The sequence below is a fragment of the Symphalangus syndactylus genome, chromosome 9 (assembly GCF_028878055.3).
Source record: "Symphalangus syndactylus isolate Jambi chromosome 9, NHGRI_mSymSyn1-v2.1_pri, whole genome shotgun sequence".
NCBI lineage: Eukaryota > Metazoa > Chordata > Mammalia > Primates > Hylobatidae > Symphalangus > Symphalangus syndactylus.
The window spans coordinates 15,142,361-15,167,469 of record NC_072431.2 but is presented as its reverse complement, the minus strand read 5'-3'; the positions used below and the strand labels follow the sequence as shown (position 1 = coordinate 15,167,469).

Sequence of the window (25,109 nt, the reverse complement as noted above, 5' to 3'; positions counted from 1 at the left end):
GCCTCCTGGATTCAAGCGATTCTCCTGCCTCAGCCTCCTGAGTAGCTGGGATTACAGGCACCCGCCACCATGCCCAGCTAATATTTTGTATTTTTACCAAAGATGGGGTTTCACCATGTTGGCCAGGCTGGTTTCGAACTCCTGACCCAGGTGATGTGCCCAGCTTGGCCTCCCAAAGTGGTGGGATTACAGGCATGAACCACTGCGTCTGGCCAAGATTCTTTACAGATGCAAATTTTCCCCCACAAAGAACAGCTTTGCAGGGCCATTTCAAAATACGGCAAAGAAACATGTTTTGGCGTAAAATATTTTTATTTTCTTCTTTGTCTCGTAATGTCATGCTGAAGTAAGGTTGAAAAGTAAATCATGATATATAGGGTTAAATAAAACCCGTGTGATGAGAATTTATGATTTGTAGGGCATGACTCCCCAGACTCCTTAGATACAATTTGGGCAAAATAAAAAAATAAGGCCGGGCGCGGTGGCTCACGCCTGTAATCCCAACACTTTGGGAGGCCAAGGCGGGTGGATCACGAGGTCAGGAGATCGAGATCAACCTGGCTAACACGGTGAAACCCCGTCTCTTCTAAAAATACAAAAAATTAGCCGGGCGTGGTGGCAGGTGCCTGTAGTCCCAGCCACTCGGGAGGCTGAGGCAGGAGAATGGCGTGAACTCGGGAGGCGGAGCTTGCAGTGAGCCGAGATTGCGCCACTGCACTCCAGCCTGGGGACAGAGCGAAACTCCGTCCCAAAAAAAAAAAAAAAAAAAATCAGTTTAGTCCTCATGTCACTACTTACTTTTTCAAATTTGTCCTTGATTATCACCAAAATGTTGGAGGACAGGAGTATTTCTCCCTATTCTCTTTTAAGTCTGTTTTTCCCAAAACCAGTGAAAATTTGTTAACCAAATAACTGTAGTTTGCAGCCAGGCGATATCTTTCCAAGTGTCCCAATTGTTTAGTTACAGTTCCTAAGCATTAAGTACTTAAATAAGCTAAGGACTATCCTCACTTTATCTTCAATTTAGACTTACATCCTGGTTTGAAATCAATTCCTTGCAAACTAAAGGCAGTGCTATAAATTAAAAAAAAATTTTAAACCTTTTAAAATAAACATCGGTGTTAGAAAATAAAAGTCAATTGTATTCAATCAATTGTATTTGTTTAGAAATAATCAGATGTTATGCTTGTTTCTTGCACATTCTTGCCTTGTTTCCTCATCTATGAAATGGAGATAATAATACTATCTACCTAACAAGATTGACCTAACATTTTTGTGAATTTCTGGGTGTTAGCATTAGTTTCATTTTTTTCACTATTTGTATTTAAACGAAGAGATTTTTCTTTAAAACAAAAATTTAAAAGTGCTGGCTATTCTAGGAGTAATATTCATTCCAAATAAACATACAGTGATCTTTGAAGTGGTCAAGCACTAGAAATTTCTGTAGAAAATTAATTTTTCGTTCATTTGGCATCCCATAAATCTAGGTTGGAATTGGTTCTTCCCCTTTGGAAAGTCAGTCCTTGCCCTAAGAAAGCGGAATATTACCACCCACTTCACAAGATTGTTCTAAGTATCAAATGAGAAAATGTGTTTATGAACGGTTTAAGAATTTAGAGCTCCTTGAATGATAATTACAGTAATATTGTTCATTAATTCAAAAAGCATTTTTAAGTATCCCTCACCACTAGGGATGCATAAAAGTTGCTAACCCTCGGCCTTCACCCAGCGTTAGAAGACAAAACAGAGGGTAAAAGACCCAGAAACGCGTTCGAACCAATTCAGCTAGGAATTAAATTCTCAGATCTTTTATTACACCACCGGAGCATTAACCTTGAGGCAAGCAGCAATTTGTTCATGCGCAGTTAACGCTCCCTAAACTGCCGCTTGCTCAGCTCTGCGCCTAAGGTGTCTATTTGTGCGCCTGCGCTGTGACCTAGAATGGGCGCATGCGCTGAGCGGAACTGGCTGGTTTGAAAACCATGGCGTGGGTACCAGCGGAGTCCGCAGTGGAAGAGTTGATGCCTCGGCTATTGCCGGTAGAGCCCTGCGACTTGACGGAAGGTTTCGATCCCTCGGTACCCCCGAGGACGCCTCAAGAATACCTGAGGCGGGTCCAGTGAGTGATTTGGCCCTGGGCGGGTGGGCTGGTCTTCTGCCCTGCCCCTGGGTACAGCCCCCGGTGCTCTGTTCCCGTTCCGGTCTCTTGCGAGTTCGGGTCTATTCAGGATTCTGTATTACATCCTAACGTGGGCGAGTTTCTGTTGAACGTCATTGCACGTATCAAGATGTGTGCTCTTGGATTTGTTTTCAATCCAGATAATTTCAGAAATATATTGTTTAGTACCTCAATTGGAAGTCTGAATTTTTTTTTCTGATTTCACAATGAACTGTGGAAGTGGATCGCTCGTTTTACTACACCTGAGCAAAGCACAATAGAAATTTAATTTATCCCGTTTATTACTTATTTGTAGGATCGAAGCAGCTCAATGTCCAGATGTTGTGGTAGCTCAAATTGACCCAAAGAAGTTGAAAAGGAAGCAAAGTGTGAATATTTCTGTGAGTTTTATTAACCGTCTGGAGATTACCCCCAACCCCCCAATTAAAAGACTAACGCTCTTCCTATAGTATCTGACAGTATCAATTATGACGTAAGATTTGACTACTCCCTGCAAAGTTAGACATTCGCTTGTACTTTTTCCTTCAGCAAGACAATTGGCATTTACTGCCTCTAAAGAGGCTTTCTGTAACTCTAGCCTTTGTGGAGGCTTGCCCATCTTACTTCAGGGACATTACCAGTCCTTTCAAAGGAGTCTTTAAATGGGTTACTTATGCTATCTTTTATTTTTTGCTTGTTTGTTTGTTTATAGAGAGGGAGTCTCTGTTGCCAGCTGGTCTGGAACTCCTAGCCTCAAGCGATCCTCCCTCCTCTGCCACCCAAAGCGTTGGGATCACAGGCGTGAGCCACCTCACCTGGCCCCTTTATTTTTTAAGGAACCTTTTTCCAGTTATTGGATTGGTGTTTAATCTTAGTGTGCTTTGCATGTTCTGAATTTGACCAAGTCTCCCTTTTTTTAAGAATAGAAACCCAGATGTCTTACACTTTTTTTTTTGAGACAGAGTTTCACCTTGTTGCCCAGGCTGCAGTGCAGTGGTGCGATCTCGGCTCACTGCAACCTCTGCCGTCCGGTTTCAAGCGATTACCGTGCCTCAGCCTCCCGAGTAGCTGGGATTACAGGCGCCCGCCACCACACCCAGCTAATTTTTGTATTTTTAGTAAAGATGGGGTTTCACCATGTTGTCCAGTCTGGTCTCGAACTCTTGACCTCGTGATCCGCCCACCTCTGCCTCCCAAACTGCTGGGATTACAGGTGTGAGCCACCATACCCGGCCTTACACTTTTATAACTACTTGCACACTGTGGACATTTTCATTTATTTATCCAGCACATCTTTAATTAAACAACTAGGTTGTGCCGGGCACTGGGAATTCAACAGAGGATAAGACAAAAAAGGTTCCTACCCTTGCAGAGTTTACATACTTTCCTGAGGAAGACAAAGTAAACAAGCAAACAAATAATTACATATTGTGATTATTGCTATGAAGAAAATAAGCATATATAATAATCAATAAATGACAGAACTACTGTAGATAGAGGAATCATAGAAGGGCTCTCTTTTTCCCTTTTTTTTTTTTTTTGAGTTTCAATTTTTCGCCCAGGCTGGAGTGCAGTGGCACAATCTCGGCTCATCACAACCTTTGCCTCCCAGGTTCAAGAGCTTCTTCTGCCTCAGCCCCCTGAGTAGCTGGGATTACAGGCATGTGCCACCACACCCAGCTAATTTTTGTATTTTTAGTAGAGACGTGGTTTTACCATGTTGGCCAGGCTGGTCTCAAACTCCTGACCTGAAGTGATCTGCCTGCCTCCGCTTCCTAAAGTGTTGGGATTACAGGTGTGAGCCACCACGCCTGGCCAGCAAAGGTCTCTCTAAGGAGGTGCTATTTAACCTAAGCTGAAAGGAGGGTGACATTTTTTTTTCTTTTTTTTTTTTTTGAGACGGAGTCTCGGAGTCTCGCTCTGTCGCCCAGGCTGGAGTGCAGTGGCGTGATCTCGGCTCACTGCAACCTCCGCCTCCCGGGTTCCCACCATTCTCCTGCCTCAGCCTCCCGAGTAGCTGGGACTACAGGCGCCTGAGAGAGTGGCATTTTAAATAGTTGATAGTAATTTCCTTTTCGTGTTCAAAGTAGTTTCTCTAATTGATATTTGTAATCAGGAAATTTTCATTCAGTCACTATAATTTTTCCTATAATTCCTCTTCAGGATTTTTTAGTTGATGGACATTTAATGGAACAGAATGTCTTAATATACCTAATTTGATAGATTGATTGATTGATTGAGACAGGGTCTCGCTTTGTTGCACAGGCTGGAGTACAGTGCCACGATCATAGCTCACTGTAGCCTCGAGTTCCTGGGCTCAAGCTATCCTCCCACCTCAGTCTCCCCAGTAGCTGAGACGACAAGCATGTGCCACCGTGCCCAGCTAATTGTATTTTTTGTAGCGACAGGGTCTTGATATGTTGCTCAGGCTATATGTGCTGTTTTAGAAAACAGAAGTATGGCTGGGCGCAGTGGCTCACGCCTGTAATCCCAGCACTTTGGGAGGCTGAGTCAGGCGGATCACCTGAGGTGGGGAGTTCAAGACCAGCCTGACCAACATGGAGAAACCCCATCTCTACTAAAAATACAAAATTAGCCGGGTGTGGTGGCACATGCCTGTAATCCCAGCTACTCGGGAGGCTGAGGCAGGAGAATTGCTTGAACCCAGGAGATGGAGATTGTGGTAAGCCGAGATGGCCATTGCACTCCAGCCTGAGCAACAAGAGCGAAACTCCTCCGTCTCAAAAAAAAAGAAAACAGAAGTAGACAATTTAAAGTTAAGCATCTTTAAGTACATTTTGCCCATACCAAAGTTCTTATTTTTAATTTTATTGATACATAATCATAATTTCATGCTTTATCATGCAGGCGCAATAATAATTGTACATATTTATGGAGTACATGTGATATTTTGATACATGCATACAATGTATAATAATCAGTAATTAGGATATCCATCACCTCATTTATCGTTTCTTTGTTTTGGGAACATTCAAATCTTCTAGCTGTTTTGAAATATACAATTAATTATTGTTAACTGTAGTCACTCTACTGTGCTATTGAACGCTAGAACTCATTCCTTCTATCTAACTGTATTTCATACCAGAATTCTTTATTTGTGGTATATCTTTCTTTTTGTTTCTGTTTTGCTATTCTAGAAAGGCAGGTAGGACTAGATCATATCCTCCAGGCTCATATCATTTAGATTTCATAGAAACTCCAACTATAAACCTTTCCAGATTTCTCTGATTAAGGTGACTAAGGCTCTTTCCCTAATGTTTTTAACCGAGATATAAATAGTAAAGTGAAATGCCTACTTTTTTACATTTGCAAAAATATTTTATTTTCTTGTATAATCTTTATTTTATTATACACTTTATCTTGGTTTTACTTTTGCTTTGCAGAGGCGTGAGATTCTAGTTTTGACACTAATGTTGATCCTAATATTTGTGAACTTGATCTCTAGCTTTCAGGATGCCAACCCGCCCCTGAAGGTTATTCTCCAACACTTCAATGGCAACAGCAACAAGTGGCACAGTTTTCAACTGTTCGACAGGTAAGTGTCATATTTAATCTAATTAAGCCCCTATTGGATTTATTTCTGTTCTTAGACTGTAGCTGGAAAAATAAAATTTATGATCCTAAAGTATACAGAATATTCATGAATTAATTACCAAATTATTTTTATAATCATTAGACGTAATACAGTTTGAAATATTTTCTAAGTTTTGTTTATTTTTATTTATTTATTTCAATAGTTTTGGGGAACAGCTGGTTTTTGGTTACATGGATAAGTTCTTTAGTGGTGATTTCTGAGATTTTGGTGCACTTGTCACCCGAGGAGTGTACTCTGTACCCAATACGTGGTCTTTTACATCTCACCCCCTCCCACCTTTCCCATTTTCCAAGTTTTAGATGGTTACAATTTTGTGCAGAAACTGATTTCAAATATCCATTTTTTAAAGAGTACCGTCTAATGTCTAAGTTTTCTTCCTTTAGAATGTGAACAAACATAGAAGTCACTGGAAATCACAACAGTTGGATAGTAATGTGACAATGGTATGTAAGTTTCTCAGTTTTAAGATGTACAATGTACACCTGATTGAAAGAGTCTATATTTACTTCCAGTCTTTAAAGATTCACTTGCCTAGTCAGTGTTATTTTCATTCTCTTCAATATACCATTAATAGTAACAATTCCATTACATTAGTAGCCTGGAAAGTATAGATTTTCATGACAATTTTTTTTTTTTTTTTTTTTTTTTGAGACAGGGTCTTGCTCTGTCTCCCAGGCTGGAGTGCAGTCATGGCTCACTGCAGCCTCGACCTCCTGGGCTCAAGTGATCCTCCCACCTCCGCCTTCCAAGTAGCTCAAACTTAAGGCATGTACCACCATGCCCAGCTAATTGGTAACATTTTTTGTAGAGACAAGGTCTCCCTGTGTTACCCAGGCTGGCCTCTTACTCCTGGGCTCAAGTGATCCTCCTGCCCTAGCCTCCCTGAGTGCTGGATTACAGGCATGAGCTACTGTACCCAGCCTTTCATGTCAATTTTAATCCACAGTATCTTAGGGGACTTTGGATAAGTGACTGTTAAACTTTCACAAGTTTTTAAGGATTCTTCTGGACATTTACTTTCTAGGAAATAAATACATTTTCAATATTTACAAAAAAAACTGAATAAAGGCTTAATGGATTTTCCTGATGAGGTGATGATGCCATGCAGTAAACTCACATGTTTACAGAACTTGTGAATGGATTCTGCTTCTGCTTAATGTGATGAGTCTGTGTTGCAATTCCAGTGACATATAAGTGAAACCTGTCATGTATATTGTCATGCATATGTGCTATATTTTATCAGTTTAGATATAATTTTAAGCCCTTTAGTAGATATATCAGGACTACCAAATGAAAAAAGGAGTTGGAAAGATGATACATTGTCTCAGGACAGTAGTTTTTAACCTTTTAGGGGACTTCATATTCTTTCGTAGAATCTAATGAAAGCTATTTATCTTCAGAGGGAAAAAAAATGTACCTATGCACAAGATTTTAGTTTCAGGTAGTTCATAGATTTTAGATTTTAGAAGCTTCCTTTAGGCAGTGCTTCCTGATATCTTTTACATGGTGACACATTAGAATAAATGACTGCTTGCATATTCTTCCTGAAACCAGCCGAAAGCTGATTCAGTATATGTCATCTCTGTATGCTTCTGCATACCATTTGGAAGCTCTGCTCCAGGAAAAGCGTGAAGGGAAGTAACTTATCACTTGCCAATGGTCATTTAACTTGTAAAAGGTATAGCTAGTCCTTCTATCAAAGAAGCATGTGCACATAAACACACAAAAGGTGTGCTTAGGGTTCAAACCCAAGTTGGTCTGTCGCTAAAGCCTGTGTGCCTTTGACTATGCAGTGGTGCCTTCCTAGTACCAAGGATGTGTGTATGTAGTAGGGACGGGGCTAGGTAGGTAAATATATTTTTTTCTTAATTAGTGGAAGGCCTTTTGGGTGCATGCCCACTAACTAAAAAAGAAGCCACATCAGTAACATTATGACTTGATAAAATTTTGTCAAAAATGGAAATGACCTAACATAATCGATTCAATAAACTATGGTCAGTCAGAACAGTGCAATATTATGTAGCAATTTTAAATGTTTATCATGGCAAATGCATACATCATATAAGTAATAAAATGAAAATGTTTTAAAGTACACTCTGAGCCAGGCACAGTGGCTCATGCCTGTAATCCCAGCACTTTGGGAGGCTGAGGCGGGCAGATCACCCGAGCTCAAGAGTTCAAGACCAGCCTGGGCAACATGGCAAAACCCTGTCTCTATTTAAATTATTTAAAAAAATAAAGTACACTGTGATGGCAACTGTGTGAAAACATAAACATTTGTTTATTAATTGATCCAATAATTTATCAAGCATGTGCTATATTTAATAATCAGGATATTCAGTACTAACTGAACCAGAAACAGCTTCTGACCTAATGGAGTGTTGGGAAAAGGTAGATATCTTATTCCAAGACAATAGGGTTTAACTTTGTAGTGGTCTCATGTTCATCTTGAGGTTTTATTATATTTTATTTTATTTTATTTATTTTTTTGAGATGGAGTTTTGCTCTTGTTGCCCAGTCTGGAGTGCAGTGGCACAATCTTGGTTCACTGCAACCTCTGCCTCTCAGATTCAAGCAATTCTTCTGCCTCAGCCTCCCAAGTAGCTGGGATTACAGGTGCCTGCCACCACACCCAGCTAATTTTTGTATTTTTTAGTAGAGACCGGGGTTTCGCCATATTGCCAGGCTAGTCTCGAACTCCTGACCTCAGGTGATTCATCCTAAGGATTTAATGAAAGCTACTTATCCCCAGGGGGGAAAAATGCACCTATGCGGAGTAATGTGCAAGGTGATATGTACAAACAAAAGTTGTTTTGTTAAGGAGGTTATATTGAGCTGAATGCTTCTCCCAAATAGTCCTGCTTTTTCTGTCTGGCAGCATGAGTAGATCTGTTTCTTCTTTGATTGGACAGCCCTTCAAATATGTGAAATATGTAATCACGTCTCTTTACATGGGATAAATATCCTTCATTCTATTAAGCATTCTTGGTGCATTTTTTCCCCCATACTTATTTCTGTCTTTATCATCCTCTTTCGGACACACCATTGTCTGTCAGTGTCCACTAAAGTCTTGTCCAAACTAAACACATCTTGGCCGGGCACAGTGGCTCACACTTGTAATCCCAGCACTTTGGGAAGCCAAAGCAGAAGAATTGCTTGAGGCCAGGAGTTTGAGACCAGCTTGGGCAACATAGTGAGACAACTATCTCTACAAAAAAAATTTAAATATTATCAGGCATGGTGGCATGTGCCTGTAGTCCCAGCTACTCAAGAGGCTGAGGTGGCAGAATTATTTGAGCCCAGGAGATTCAGGCTGCAATGAACTGTAATCACACCTCTGCACTCCAACTTGGGTGACAGAGCAAGACCCTGTCTCAAAAAATGTAATAATAAGGAAAAACAACATGTCCCACGTATTGTATAGCCACTTAGGCACTATGTTTGTCAGGGCTGCCATAACAGACTAGGTGGCTTAAACAACAGAAACGTATTTATTTTCTCACAGTCTTGAAGGCTGAAAGTCCAAGAACAAGGTGGCAGCAAGGTTGGTCTCTTTTTTTTGTTTTTTGAGGCAGAGTTTCGCTCTTGTTGCCCAGACTAGAGTGCAATGACACGATCTCTGTTCACTGCAGCCTCTGTCTCCTGGGCTCGAGCGACTCTCCTGCCTCAGCCTCTGGGTAGCTGGGATTACAGGTGTGCGCCACCACATCCAGCTAATTTTTTTATTTTTTTGTATTTTTAGTAGAGGCGGGGTTTCGCCATGTTGGCCAGGCTGGTCTTAAACTCCTGACTTCATGTGATCGCCTGCCTCGGCCTCCCAAAGTGCTGGGATTACAGGCGTGAACCACTGCACCCGGCCTAAGATTGGTCTCCTCTGAGACTTTTCTCCTTGGCTTGTATAGGGCCACCTTCTTCCTGTTTTCTCACGCGGTCTTTCCTCTGTGTGTGGGAGTCCCTGGTGTCTCTTTGTGAATCCAAATTTCCTCTTGCAAGGACACTGGTAAGATTGGATTAGGGCTCACCCTAATGGCCTCAGTTTAAATTAATCACTTCTTTAAAGGCCCTGTTTCCAATTACAGTCACATTCTGAGGTACTGGAGTTTAGGGTTTTAACATACAAATTTGGGGACACAGATTCTCCCCATAACTGGCACCCTATCTTTGGGTTGAGGTAATCGGAATATGGAAGGCCTTAACTTCTTTTTTTTTTACTGTTCAGTGTAACAATTAATACACAGGAATAAATCAGTTTTTTTTTTTCTTTTAGCCAAAATCTGCAGATGAAGAAGGCTGGAAGAAATTTTGTCTGGGTGAAAAGTTATGTTCTGATGGAGCTGTGGGACCAGCCACAAATGAAAGTCCTGGAATAGATTATGTACAAGTAAGGGCTTTGTGGATAAACAGAACAGAAAGCATTTTAATTTTGGTGTACCACTTAATATAAGGGGTCAGCAAACTCTACCCTGGGCCAACTCCAGTTCATGGCCTTTTTTATATCCGTGAGCTAACGATTGTTTTTAGGTTTTGAAAGACTAAAAAAGAAACAAATAATATGTGGCTGAGACTTTATGTGGCCTGCAAAGCCTAAAATATTTGCTGTATGACTCTTGATAGAAAATGTTTGCCAACCCAGAGTTAGTTTATTAGCTCTTCACCCTAACAAAACAGCTTAGTTTCTGAAACAATTTACTGTGACTTTTTTGAGTTTGGCTTCATATCCCTTATGTTTGGCTTGGTAATCATTTTGTGAGTTGGATAAGATTCAGGGTTTTTTTTAAATGATGAGGCATCAGGCAAACAGTGTTATGAGTAGCCAGGGAAAAAATGGAAATCGACACAATTAGGTGCTTTAAAATGCATAATCACATCTATCACTTCATGGGCCTGTAAAAAATAAAGTAAATCACCTATTCTGAAGATGAAATGTTGAGGATATCTTTAAAATTCATGTGGCTGTAATCATCAGTTATGTAGCCAACTCCTTGTCCTTCAGGATTTACCTGCCCCCAAGTTTGCAGGTGTTCCTTTAGAATCCAGTGCGTGCCTCTGCATTAGCGCTTACTCCCTATAGCATGTCGTTCTCTTCGGTTCAACAGGTATTTATTATTTGCTATATGGTGCCACATTGTGTTTTTCACATTTAAAACTATTTTTTCCCAAAAATGTAAAGAGCCCCAAAAATCAATAAAAAGACCAAGAATCACCCCTCCCCTGCCCAAGAAAAAATAGCCAAAGGATATACATACCTCACAGAAAGGAAATAAAATTATTCTTATATGACAAGGTGCCAAAAATCACTTGTAATGGAAGTATAACATAACTATGGCAAGGTGCTATTTTTCAGGTAACATATTGGCCAAGAAAGTTTGATACACCATATTGACAAGAGCTGGGAAAACAAGCACTCTTAGATGTGGTACAGGAGTATAAATTGACTCAAATCTTAGGGAAGTTAATGTGGTACTCTTTCTATATAACCATTGATCTCTTGGATGATATCCTTAACATATGCTACATTTCAAAAATAGTTTTCTTTCTTTTTTTTTTTTTTTTTTTTGAGACAGGGTCTTCTTCTGTCATCCAGGCTGCAGTGCAGTACTGCAGTCATAGCTCATTACAGCTTCAACCTCCTGGGCTCAAGCAATCCTCCCACGTCAGCCTTCAACATAGGAGGGGCAGCAGGCACCCACCACCACACCCAGCTAATTTTTAAATTTTTTGTAGCGATAAGTTTTTTAATTTTTTAAAAAAATTTTTTTGTAGAGAGAAGTTTTCGCCATGTTGCCAGGTTGGCCTGAAACTCCTGGGCTCAGGCAATCCTCCTGCTGGGATTATAGGCATGAGCCACCATGGCTGGCCAAAAATGGTTTTTAATTTATAAAGTATTAAAACTTACTTATTTAGCTTATTTTCAGAGAATACATACAAGTAAAATATACCATGTTAAAAAAAACCCTTAAGGAAGTAAACATTTAATGTATATCCTCTTAAGTTTCTCACAAATCAGTGGTATTTTCATAATTAGGAATCACAGCCTCAGACTCCAAAGCAGACTTTTAAAAACTGAATCAAATTTGGTTTGAAAAATGTCATTCTAATTCAAGTGTCCTTAATTCTTGAAAATATTAGCTTTAGCTGAAGATTTTGAAATGGTGTGTACAACATATTAATGTCATCAATGTTACAGTTTTACTGGATATACTTAGTAAGTTAGTTTTTTCAAGTCCTATCATTTAAAAAACTTTTAGTCTTTAACATTTTAGTTACTAAAATCATACTTTATTTAAAAATTTACAAATTCAGGCCAGGTGAGGTGGCTCATGCCTGTAATCACAGCACTTTGGGAGGCCCTGGCAGGTAGATCACTTGAGCTCAGGAGTTCCAGACCAACCTGGGCAACATGGCAAAACCTCATCTCTACCAAAAATACAAAAAAATTAGCTGGGCGTGTTGACATGCACCTGTGGTCCTAGCTACTCATGAGGCTGAGGTGGGAGCATCACCCGAGCCCAGGAAGCGGAGGTTGCAGTGAGCCAAGATCGCGCCACTACACTCCAGCCTGGGTGACAGAGTGAGACCCCATCTAAAAAAAAAATTACATATTCAAATTTTAAGACGTTATTTTCTTCCACATTACAAACATAGTAGTTTCCGGAATGTCTTATTGTTATGGACAATGAGAGAATTTTCTTTTATTTGTTCTTTGTTTCTAAACAACAGTGTGGCAAGAAATTCACCAGTTTGAAAAAAAAAAAAATGAAGCTTTTCCTTATAATACCATTTAGTAAATTTCACTCTCATTTTTTCTTTCAGATTGGTTTTCCTCCCTTGCTTAGTATTGTTAGCAGAATGAATCAGGTAAAATTAATAATAGAGATATATGCATTCTTCTGTTTGCATTGTGTGTGAAAGTATTTGAATTGTTAATACATATACTGAATTCTTACAGTATGCAAGACTTTGTCCTAAGCTCTTTAATGGTTCTTATGTAAGCCTTACTACAACCCTCTATGGAGAGTTATTATTGATATCTACTTTTTATAGATGAGGAGACAGCATTTGAGGTTAAGTAACTTGCAAGTGGTTTTTCATCAAGTAAATGGCAGTACTGGGATTCAGGGCCAAGTAGATCTAACTCCAGAGTTCATGCTCTGTCTTAATCATGGTGCTAGAGTATTCATTTCTGTAGATTTCAGTTATAAGTCTTAGATTCTGGGGTCTGAATTAAATACAAGGTCCCTGACTTACAATGGTTCAGTTTAGGATTTTTTTTTTTCCAACCACGCCTGGCTAATTTTTGTATTTTTATTAGAGAGAGGGTTTTGTCATGTTGGCCACGTTGGTCTCGAACTCCTGGCCTCAAGTGATCCACCCACCTTGGCCTCCCAAAGTGCTGGGATTACAGGCATGAGCCACCATGCCCAGCCAATTTAGGAATTTTCAACTTTACAATGTTTTTATCAGCACATAACCCCATTGCAAGTTCAGGGACATCTGTACTAAGATTAGATTGCTATTTCTAGTTCTAGATGTCCTATACATTCTATTAAGATTGAAATATGGGCTGGGCACGGTGGCTCATGCCTGTAATCCCAGCACTTTGGGAGGCCAAGGCGGGTGGATCACAAGGTCAGGAGTTCGAGACCAGCCTGGCCAACATGGTAAAACCCCGTCTCTACTAAAAATACAAAAATTAGCTGGACGTGGAGGCATGCACTTGTAATCCCAGCTACTCGGGAGGCTGAGGCAGGAGAATCGCTTGAACCTGGGAGGCAGAGGTTGCAGTAAGCTGAGATCGTGCCATTGCACTCCAGCCTGGGAGACAGGGCAAGACTGTGTCTCAAAAAAAAAAAAAAAAAAGAAAGATTGAAATATATGATTTCTTGGATCAAAAGGGGAGAATTAGGGAGTTTGGTTCTTCAGTTTTTTAGGAATGAGGACTCTGTTATTCATTTAAAAAGCAAATAAAAATTTAATTTTATCTTCACATAGCATTGGGTACCTTTGGAAGCCTTTTTTTTTTTTTTTGGCAGGGTCTTATTCTGTTGCCCATGCTGGAGTACAGTGATGTGATCTTGGCTCACTGCAGTCTTGTACTCTGGGGCTCAGGCAATCCTCCCACCTCAGCTTCCTGGTATCTGGGACCACAGGCATGTGCTACCATGCCTGGCTAATTTTGTTTGTTTATTTTTGGTAGAGACAAGGTCTCACTGTGTTGCCCAGGCTGGTCTGGAACTCCTGAGCTCAAGCGATCCTCCCACCTCAGCCTCCCAAAGTGCTGGGAATAAAGGGGTGAACCACTGGGCCCAGCCAACAATTTTTTGTGTGGGTGATATTCTATTGGAAATAATACACAAGCTGACAGTGTTACTTAATCATTTGCATTAAGATATTGTAGCAGTCATACTAAATTCCATCAGTGTCATTTTTGTTGTAACCATCAACTGTATTTGAATAAACCAGAGAATATTTTCAAGAGTTTGATAAATCCATCTGTATAGTTTAAAAACAGATTTTTCTCCACCTAATTTTTTCTTCAGATTCATACTTTGATTTTAATTTGAATTTGGAAATAAACTGATGGTTTTTTTTTTTTTGAGAGGGAGTCTTGCTCTGTCGCCACGCTGGAGTGCAGTGGCACGATCTCGGCTCACTGCAACCTCCACCTCCCAGGTTCAAGCAATTCCCCTGCGTCAGCCTCCCTAGTAGCTAGGACTACAGGCGCACACCATCAGGCCCAGCTAATTTTTTGTATTTTAACAGAGACGGGGTTTTACCATGTTGGTCAGGATGGTCTCAATCTCCTGACCTTGTGATCCACCCGCCTTGGCCTCCCAAAGTGCTGGGATTATAGGCGTGAGCCACCGCACCTGGCCAACTGATGGTAGTTTTACAAATACATATTTTTTTTTTGAGACAGAGTTTCGCTCTTTTGCCCAGGCTGTAGTGAAGTGGCAGGATCTCAGCTCACTGCAACCTCTGCCTCCTGGGTTCAAGCAGTTCTCCTGTCTCAGCCTCCCGAGTACCGCCACCATGCCTGGCAAATTTTTGTATTTTTAGTAGAGACGAGGTTTTGCCATGTTGGCCAGGCTGGTCTCAAACTCCTGACCTCAGGTGTGCCATTGTTTTTTTTTTTTTGAGACAGAGTCTCACTGTGTTGCCCAGGCTGGAGTGCAGTGGCACAATCTCGGCTCGCTGCAACCTCCGCCTCCCAGGTTCAAGGGATTCCCTGGCCTCAGCCTCCGGAATAGCTGGGACTACATTCACTCACTACCACGCCCGGCTAATTTTTGTATTTTTAGTAGAGATGGGGTTTCACCGTATTGACCTGGCTGGTCTCAAACTGACCTCAAGTGATCCACCTGCCTCGGCCTCCCAAAGTGCTGAGATTACTGGCAAGAGCCACTGAGCCTGGCCACAGATACATTTTTTTTAACCTTGTGAAGTCTTTCAAGTAGTTACAAACTAAATTATTAATAGTTACAAACTAAATCCTAGGATTTAAACCAAGGTGTTAGTTGATATTTGAAAGTGTGAAAATATTTGTTTAAAAGCCTCACTGGGGCTAGGCGCGATGGCTCACACCTGTGATCGCAGCACTTTGGGAGGCCGAGGAGGGTGGATCACCTGAGGTCGAGAGTTCAACCAGCCTGACCAACATGGAGAAACCCTGTCTCTACTAAAAATACAAAAATTAGCCAGATGTGGTGGTGCATGCATGTAATCCCAGCTACTCAGGAGGCTGAGGCAGGAGAATTGCTTGAACCCGGGAGGCACAGGTTGCCGTGAGCCAAGATCGCACCACTGCACTCCAGCCTGGGCAGCAGAGTGAGACTCCATCTCAAAAAAAAAAAAAAAAAATCCTCATTGGATAAGCTGTCTAATCAAACTAATTAGAGTCAAACTAATTAGCTTTCTTTGAAAGTTTAAAGAATGAAGCCATTTTTAACATCAGAGTTGCTTTCTAAATAAACTTAATGAAACATGTTGAATTCATGTTTTATTATTAATACAACTCCACCCCCTCTTTTTTTTTTAGGCAACAGTAACTAGTGTCTTGGAATATCTGAGTAATTGGTTTGGAGAAAGAGACTTTACTCCGGAATTGGTAGTATTGCATGTTTTTCTTTTCATAATGTAGGCAAAAATTAGACATTTTGGGTCAACTATGGGCCACATATACAATGGTGCTCCTATAGGATTATAATACTGTATTTTTACTGCACTTTTTTTTTTTTTTTTTTGAGACAAAGTCTCGCTCTGTTACGCAGGCTGGAGTGCAGTATTACCATCATAGCTCACTGCAACCTTGATCTCCTCAGCTCAAGCAATCCTCCTGCCTCAATCTCCTGAGTAGCTGGGACTACAGGCGCATGTAGCCATGCCCAGTTTTTTTTTCTTTTTTTTTACTAGAGACAAGGTCTTACTGTGTTGTCCAGGCTGGTCTTGAACTGAGTCCAAATAATCCTCCCCCCTTGGCCTCCCAAAATGCTGGGAATTACAAGCATGAGCCACCATGTGTGCGGCCTTTTGTGTTTTTTAAATAGAGACGAGGTCTCACTATGTTCCCCAGGCTGATCTCAGACTCCTAGGCTCAAGTGTTCCTCCCACCTTGGCCTCCCAAACTGTTTGGATTACAAGCATGAGCCACTGAGCCCGGCTCCTTTCCAGTGTTTAAATATGTTTAGATGTGGCCAGGCACAGTGGCTCATGCCTGTAATCCCAACTACTAGGGAGGCTGAGGCAGGAGGATCACCTAAGGCCAGGGAGGTTGAGGCTGCAGTGAGCCATGATTGTGCCCCTGCATTCTAGCCTGAGTGACAGAGTGAGACCCTATCTTAAAAAAATATATATATAGTTTTTTTGGATGCACAAATGTTTACCATTATGTTACAGTTGCCTACAGTATTCAGTATAGTAATGTGCTATATAGATTTGTAGCCTAGGAGCAATTGGCTATGCAATATAGTCTAGGTGTGTAGTAGACTATACCATCTAGGTTTGTGTAAGTATACTCTATGATGTTCATCCAGGGACAAAAATCACCTAACAACGCATTTCTCAGAATATATACCCCTTCATTAAGTGACGCATGACTGTACTTGATGTGATGCTACAGTATTTATTTATTTAATTTATTTGTTTGTTTTGAGATGGAATCTCCCTCTGTTGCCCAGGCTGGAGTGCAGTAGCGCGATCTCGGCTCACTGCAGCCTCCACCTCCTGGTTTCAGGTGATTCTCCTGCCTCAGCCTCCCAAGTAGCTGGGATTACAGGCGCCTGCCACCACACCCGGCTAATTTTTGTATTTTTGTAGAGACAGGCTTTTTCCATGTTGGCCAGACTGGTCTTGAACTCATGACCTCAGGTGATCTGCCCTCCTCCACCTCTCAAAGTGCTGGGATTACAGGCGTGAGCCACTGCGCCCAGCCAGTATTTATATTTATATATGTGTATGTATGTGTGTGTGTGTGTATATATATATGTGTGTGTATATATATGTATAATGTGAACTATACTTGTTTGTGGTCAAATAAGAAACACTAGAATGTAAAATCAACATACTGCTTCCTTCATTGAGAAAGTCTTGGAGAAAAAAAGTCAGTGAAAGAGTTGATGTATATCCTGGTACAAAGTACAAACTCCTTATCTCATTGCAGACAAGTTTTTTTTTTTGAGATGGAGTCTCGTTCTGTCACCCAGGCTGGAGTGCAGTGGTGCCATCTCAGCTCACTGCAACCTCTGCCTCCCAGGTTCAAGCAATCCTCCTGCCTCAGCCTCCTGAGTAGCTGGGACAAGGGTAGAGAATATTTAATTTAAATGCTAGCTTTACATAATAAATGTATCCCTTAAAATTTGAGTCAGGTTGAAATGTATAATTTTTTTTTATAGAAAAAGAATTCCACAATTTGTAAAAGAAACCTGGATTTGAATCTTTTTCTGTAAGAAAAAGTCTTAACTATTGATTTGAGTTTGCCTGAGGAACCCATTTAGTGTGTTGTATAAATTGCTATTTAAATTTTGTCCTAATACTTTTTAGGTTTCCCGAAGTGATATGTTGCTCAGAATAAACAAAGTTGTATATACTACTGGTGGAAATACAAATTTGGTATAACCTTTCCAGGATACAATCTGGTGATCATATCTGAAAAACCTTGATGAATATACATACCCTTTGTCACCATTTTACTTGCAATACTTAATAAACTTTCCCCATGTTGTTAAATGAGATTAAACAAGCGAATGTTATTAAATACTCTCAACAAGACACTTAACATTCCCTTGTTTAACTAGAAGGGATGGCTGAGTGGGGTGGCTTACTCCTGTAATCCCAGCACTTAGGGAGGCCGAGGTGGGCGGATCACTTGAGGTCAGGAGTTCAACACCAGCCTGGCCAACATGGTGAAACCCCCCCCCATCTCTACTAAAAATACAAAAATTAGCTGGGCATGGTGGCGGGCGCCTGTTGTCCCAGCTACTCAGGAGGCTGAGGCAGGAGGATTGCTTGAACCTGGGAGGCAGAGGTTGCAGTGAGCTGAGATGGCACCACTGCACTCCAGCCTGGGTGAAAGAACGAGACTCCATCTCAAAAAAAAAAAAAAAAAAAAAGGACAAAACAACATGGTAAACATTTTATTATGTATTAGAAATAAAAAAGATGGCTACAAGATGATATTACAACTGATGAAATTGTATTGAAAAAAAGTTGTACAGCCAGGCACGGTGCTTCACGCCTGTAATCTCACCACTTTGGGAGGCTAAGGCAGGCAGATCACTTGAGGTCAGGGGTTCGAGACCAGCCTGAACAACACGGTGAAACCCAGTCTCTATTAAAAATACAAAATTAGCCGGGTGTGGTGGTGCATGCCTGTAATTGCAGGTACTCAGGATGCTGAGACAGGAGAATTGCTTGAACCCGGGAGGCGGAGGTTGCAGTGAGCCGACATCGCGGCATTGCACTCCAGCCTGGACAACAAGAGCGAAACTCTGTCTCAAAAAAAAAAAACAAAGTTGTACATACGAATAGGAAAAACAAGAACATTTTTAAAGTGAATCAAAGTTTGATCTGGAATGTTGGGACTGCAGCTTTGTTTTTTCTTGTGCTTGTGGTATTCTTCACAGTTTTTCTGCATCAAGTATGTATTCATTTTGTAACTGAAAACCCCATTTTAAAAGGGAGTGGGGATACATTCAGCCTGTCATAGTATTTATAGAAGTGTCAAAAGATTATTTCATCTGTAGTATAGTTTCTTTGTATGTCCCCAGAGGACAAAATTATACAATTATAAAATGATTTCTATATCTGTCCATACAGAACAAAGAAAAAAAAGTATCTTAATTTTTTCCAGTATTTATATTCATCTTAATGTAGTGTTCTGCTTACAAATTAGAACTTCCTATCATAAGAATATCTGAAACAAACTCTTTGGAGATCAGGGAATATTTTGAGGTATCCAATGTCCTGTGTCTGTAATTATAGGATACAAGAGATAACACCTGGCTCTCCAAATGAGGCTTTGTTGTCTATACCCAAACATAATATAGTTAAATGTTCTATGAATTTATTCATAGCAGATCATCAGGCATAACATTGGACATTTAAAAAACAAACTTCTGGTTCAGTATTTGTCTAAATATTACTTTTTTGAATTTTTTTTTAGGGAAGATGGCTTTATGCTTTATTGGCTTGTCTTGAAAAGCCTTTATTACCTGAGGCTCATTCACTGATTCGGCAGCTTGCAAGAAGGTGCTCTGAAGTGAGGCTCTTAGTGGTAAGTTGCAACTTACTGTTTAAAATTAAAAGCACCCACCAATTTATGTGGTGGTAAAGAAGGAGTTCAGTGAAATAGGAAAACACATGGAATATTTTATTGGTGGCAATTAGATTTGTAAAGCCCAAAATAATAGTAGCTTAAATAATGTGGAAATGTTTTCTGAGATAAAGAAGTCTGGGCCGGGCTATAATCCCAGCACTTTGGGAGGCTGAGGCGGGTGGATCACCTGAGGTCAGGAGTTTGAGACCAACCTGGCCAACAATGGTAAAACCCCATCTCTACTAAAAATACAAAATTTAGCTAGGTATGGTGGTGGGCGCTTGTCATCCCAGCTACTCAGGAGGCTGAGGCAGGAGAATCGTTTGAACCCAGGAGGCTGAGGTTGCAGTGAGCTGAGATTGCACCACTGCACTCCTGCCTGGGCAACAGAGCAAGACTCTGTCTCAAAAAAAAGTAGGTAAAAAAATTAGATTTTTACTAAGATGGCAGTAACCCAGACCTTTGAGTTTTGTCATATGTGGCTTTCATCCTCATGTTCATCTCATGATCCAAGATGGCTGCTGTAGCGTCGGCCATTTTTTTGTTTTTTTTTTTTTTTTTTTTTTTTTGAGATGGAGTCTCACTCTGTCACCCAGGCTGGAGTGCAATGGTGCGGTCTTGGCTCACTGCAACCTCCGCTTCCCAGGTTCAAGTGATTCTCCTGCCTCAGCCTCCGGAGTAGCTGAGATTACAGGCACCCGCCACCATGCCTGGCTAATTTTTGTATTTTTAGTAGAGACAGGGTTTCACCATGTTGGCCAGACTGGTCTCGAACTGCTGACTTCAAGTGATCCACCTGCCTCAGCCTCCCAAAGTGCTGGGATTACAGGCATGAGCTACTGCGCCTGGCATATACATATATATTCAGTACTGAATACATATATATATTCAGTAATGAATACATAGATATTCAGTACTGAATACATGTATATTTAGTAATGAATACATATATGTTCAGTACTGAATATATATATTCAGTACTGAATATATATATAAGAACAATAAGAATCCTGTGTCTTGACTGTACAGTGATGAATATACATTATATATACTCATATATATTCTATATATATATCCTCACATATATTGTTTGCATTATAGAGAGGAACAATAAGAATCCTGTGTCTTGACTACAGTGATAAATATATTTATTCATATATGTATTATATTAATATTTATTATATATGAATACATATTCACTAAAGTTAAGACACATATATAATACATATATGAATATATATATATATATTCATCACCATACAGTTAAGACACAGGATTCTTATTATTCCTTTAGTAGGAACCAGGGAAAAATTTCCCCCAAGTTATCCCCCTTAGATCCCTCAACTCTTTTTTTTCGCTATTCAGAATCTTTATTTAAAAGATAGTCTTAGATGTTTCTCAAGGAATCATTAACTCTACAGTTTTCTGCTTTTTCTTTGAGGGCTCCTATTTCCACATGATGATTACTGTCATATAATAAAGTTTTCATGTTTCATGTTTTACATCTTAATAGGAAATTTATTTCAAAAGTAATAGGAACAGACAATATTTAAATTTTTCTTTTTTTTTTAGGATAGCAAAGATGATGAGAGGGTTCCTGCTTTGAATTTATTAATCTGCTTGGTTAGCAGGTATAGTTAATCCTTGGCTTCTTTATTATTTGTATATCAGTGAGGGTAGATCATATTTATTACATTTGGTTTTTGTTTGGTTGGTTTTTTTTTGAGGCTCACTCTGTTGCTATAGTTAGGGTGCAGTGGCGCAATCGCAGCTCACTAGAGCTTTAACTTCCTGGGCTCCAGCAATCCTCCCACCTCAGCCTCCTGAGTAGCTAGGACCACAACCAAGCACCACCACACCTAGCTAATTTAAAAAAATTGTTCATAGAGACAGGGTCTCACTATGTTGCCCAGGCTGGTCTCAGAACTCCTGGGCTCAAGCGACCCTCCCACCTAAGCCTCCCAAAGTGCTGGGATTACAGGTGTAAAGCCACTGCACTCAGCCTGCATTTTTTTTTAATTGCCTGTGTCCTGTGTTCATTTTCAGTTGTGGCATATTTTAACTTAGTATCTGTTTTATTTCATTTCTTACATAGAAATTCTCGGAATTTATTTGAAAACCTTTTTTGTTGTTTTGTTTTGAGACAGAGTCTCGCTCTGTTGCCCAGGCTGGAGTGCAATGGCGCCATCTCGGCTCACTACAACCTTCACCTCCCGGGTTCAAGCAATTCTCCCCCCTCAGCCTCCCAAGTAGCTGGGATTACAGGCACCGGCCATCATGCCCGGCTAATTTTTGTATTTTTGTGGAGACAGAGTTTCACCATTATTGGCCAGGCAGTAAAACACACACATATTTATTTTAGGTCTCCTCCTGGACATATTTTTGTTCCATAGATCAGTGTTTTTATTTCAGTGCCAGTACCTTTTTAAAGCTTTATAATATACTTAAATATTGGGAAAGCAAGTAATCTTGTTTCCATATTTTCACATATTCAATATCTAGTTTCTTGATCTACAACAATTATGCTGCTGATGATAATTAACATTTACTGGGCAATTTGTGCCAAGCATTTTTCTTAGTGAGGAACCCATTTAATCCTTCTAAGGTGGGTACTCTTAACAGTTTACAGATGAGGAAACCATGGCAGAGAGAGGTTAAGTAATATTACTACCATCACAAAGCTAGTAAGTGTTAGAGTAATGATCCAAACCCAAGCAACTTTGACTCCGAAACTACGCTTTTAAAACTATGCTGATCACAAATGAAGCTAATACCTACCTCATCTGTTGGTAGTAGCAGTTAAATGAGATGATATAGCATTGCCCTACTTACTTTATGTATAGTATCTCTACTCTTTACAATAGATCAGAGTTGTGGTTTTTTTTGTTTGTTTTTGTTTTAATAAATTTTTTCCTTTCAGCTCTGTTGGACTTGATTTTTTTCCTTTTACAGATAATGACACAGATTCAGAAAGGTCAAGTAATTGGTGGCTCAGCAAACCAGTAATTAATGAAACCTGAGACAAGTATAGTTTCCGACTGCCTCAGTTGAGATTTTACAGTATTATGCAATTATGAAAGCAAAAACATTCAAGTGTATTTTTTGCCCTCAAAAAGTTAGATAAAAATGGAAAAAGTTCTAGACTACAAAAGGTTCTGAAGCTAACAGCTTTACAAAAGAAGACATAAAGATTTGAAAGTTTAGGAAAGAAAGGACCGGGCATGGTGGCTTATGCCTGTAATACCACCACTTTGGGAGGCCGAGGCAGGTAATCACCTGAGGTCAGGAGTTCGAGACTAGCCTGGCCAACGTGGTGAAACCCCGCCTCTACTAAAAATACAAATTAGCCGGGCACAGTAGTACATGCCTGTAATCCCAGCTACTCGGGATGCTGAGGCAGGAGAATCGCTTGAACCTGGGAGGCGGAGGTTGCAGTGAGCTGAGATCGTGCCATTGCACTCCAGCCTGGGCAACAAGAATGAAACTCCATCTCAAAAAAAAAAAGAAAACAGAAAAAAAGAAAGCCGGGCACAGTGACTCACACCTGTAAGCCCAGTGCTTTGGGAGGTCAAGGTGGGAGGATTGCTTGAGTCCAGGGATTCAAGAATGCAGTGAGCCATGACAGAATTTGATTAGTGATTTTCCTTTTTATTTAATCTTATAATTACATAAAATAGTTACCTTGCCAAAGTTAAAATTATAATTCAAGGTACATTTGGAGTATTTTAGCATCCATCTTTATCCTCATTATCCTCTTTTCTCCTTTCTCCTCTAGTTAACCATTTTATTACTAATTTTTGTTTTATCTTTTCATTCATTGTTTCTTTTTAAAAGTATAAGTAGGCCACTTGTGGTGGCTCATGCCTGTAATCCCAGCACTTTGAGAGACTGAGGCTGGAGAATTGTTTGAGCCCAGGAGTTCAAGACCAGTCTGGGCAATGAGCCATGATCATGCCACTGCACTCCAGCCTGGGTGACAGAGTGAGACCTTGTCTCAAAAAAAAAAAGGAAAAGAAAAATATAAACAAACACGTATATTTGCAATCCTACACATACTCACATAAGGTAGCATACAGAACAATCTGTTCTGTACTTTGCTTTTTTTTACTTAATAAATCCTGGAAATCATACTTTAGCAGTATAAATATTTTCCTCATACTTTAGCAGTATAAATATTTCCCTCATTTCTCTTTTTATGGCTTCATAATTTTCCACTATGTAGACATACTATACGTTATTTAACCAGTCTCTTATTGATGGACATTTGGGTTGCTTATGGTCTTTGGCTATTAAAAATAGTGCTACAGTTAATATCTTTATACATAAATAGTTTTTTTTTTTTTCCTAGGTATTTTGACCAACGTGATTTAGCTGATGAGCCATCTTGATGTAGCTGATCTCTCAGGGATAGAAGATATTTCTCATGAAGGCAGCCTAACTCTGAGGAAAGCAATGCCAATTCAAGTACAGATTGCAACACATCTTCAACACTATGTGAAGGGTTCACATCTTAACCTGTGCAACTCAGACTGATACTCAGAATATGGGTTGTATTGATTTGAATATCTGAAATATCAATGGAAAATCCCACTCAGTTTTTGATGAACAGTTTTCTGTAATCAAGCAGCTTGCATAGAAATTGTATGATGAAATTTTACGTAGGTTCTTGGTGCTGTTTTGTTCTTTTTTTGTTTTTTGTTGTTTTGTTATTTACTTATATACATATAAAATTTTATTGAAAATATGTTTTGGTTACTAAAATTTTGTTTGACTATCAAAAGACAATGGATGGCCTTAGCATCAGAATTAAAATAATCTGGATTAAATGGCAAATGTGTTCATAGTCAGCAATAAAATTAATCAAACATTTTTCCCTTTAAGCTCAGCACTTTTTTTTTTATTTCTTTGAGACGGAGTCTCGCTCTGTCACCCAGGCTGGAGTTCAGTGGCAGGATATCAGCTCACTGCAACCTCTGCCTCCCGGGTTCAAGTGATTCTCCTGCCCCAGGCTCATGAGTAGCTGGGTCTACAGGCGCCCACCACCAAGCCTGGCTACTTTTTGTATTTTTAGTAGAAACAGGGTTTCACCATGTTGGCCAGGCTGCTCTTGAACTCCTGACCTCAGGTGATCTGCCCGCCTCGGCCTCCCAAAGTGCTGGGATTACAGGCATGAGCCACCATGCCTGGCCTCAATACTTTTATTTTTAAATGCTTTATTGCACAAGTAGAACTTTATCTAACAAACCACTTTCAAAAATAACAGGTCAACTGTTTTAATTTGTTTATGTCACTTATAACTTATCTATTTCTATATCAGGTAGGAATGTTTTCTGCTATAAGTAACACAAAAGATCCAAGTGGCAATGGTTCTTCAAATAGGGTTTTTTCTCAGATAACAAGAAGTCTAAAGGAGCTGGCCACTGGCATTGGTTTAGTGACTCAGTGATATCAGGGTCTCAGATTCCTTTAGCCTTTCCGTCATGGAAACAAGATGGCCATTGCAGTTCAAGCCACTGTGTCTG

The 25,109-nt window shown here is 40.0% G+C and overlaps 1 protein-coding gene across 6 annotated transcripts; it reads left to right on the top strand.

The window, feature by feature from the left end:
- Positions 1-1,878: 1,878 nt before the first annotated feature.
- GEMIN2 (gem nuclear organelle associated protein 2) lies at positions 1,879-24,420 on the top strand. Of its 6 annotated transcripts, XM_055291471.2 has the most exons (10): positions 1,879-2,119; positions 2,475-2,559; positions 5,625-5,714; positions 6,158-6,217; positions 10,042-10,155; positions 12,588-12,632; positions 15,814-15,882; positions 19,435-19,545; positions 21,160-21,218; positions 23,936-24,420. In XM_055291471.2, exons 1-10 carry the CDS (start codon positions 1,983-1,985, stop codon positions 23,973-23,975), a joined length of 810 nt encoding a protein of 269 aa, XP_055147446.1. In that variant the 5' UTR covers positions 1,879-1,982; the 3' UTR covers positions 23,976-24,420. The 6 variants fall into 6 exon arrangements, with proteins under 6 accessions (XP_055147446.1, XP_055147449.1, XP_055147447.1 ...); XM_055291474.2 differs by lacking the exon at positions 15,814-15,882 and having other exon boundaries at positions 1,924-2,119; XM_055291472.2 differs by lacking the exon at positions 12,588-12,632 and having other exon boundaries at positions 1,926-2,119.
- Positions 24,421-25,109: the final 689 nt, after the last annotated feature.

What these genes read in the sequence shown, in the direction of transcription:
- GEMIN2 (XM_055291471.2), top strand. Translation starts at nt 1,983, where the DNA reads ATGGCGTGGGTACCAGCGGAGTCCGCAGTGGAAGAGTTGATGCCTCGG. An exon ending in AGCAAAGTGTGAATATTTCT is followed by an intron (nt 2,560 to 5,624) that starts GTGAGTTTTATT and finishes CTTGATCTCTAG; the next exon opens with CTTTCAGGATGCCAACCCGC. An exon ending in AGTTTTCAACTGTTCGACAG is followed by an intron (nt 5,715 to 6,157) that starts GTAAGTGTCATA and finishes TTCTTCCTTTAG; the next exon opens with AATGTGAACAAACATAGAAG.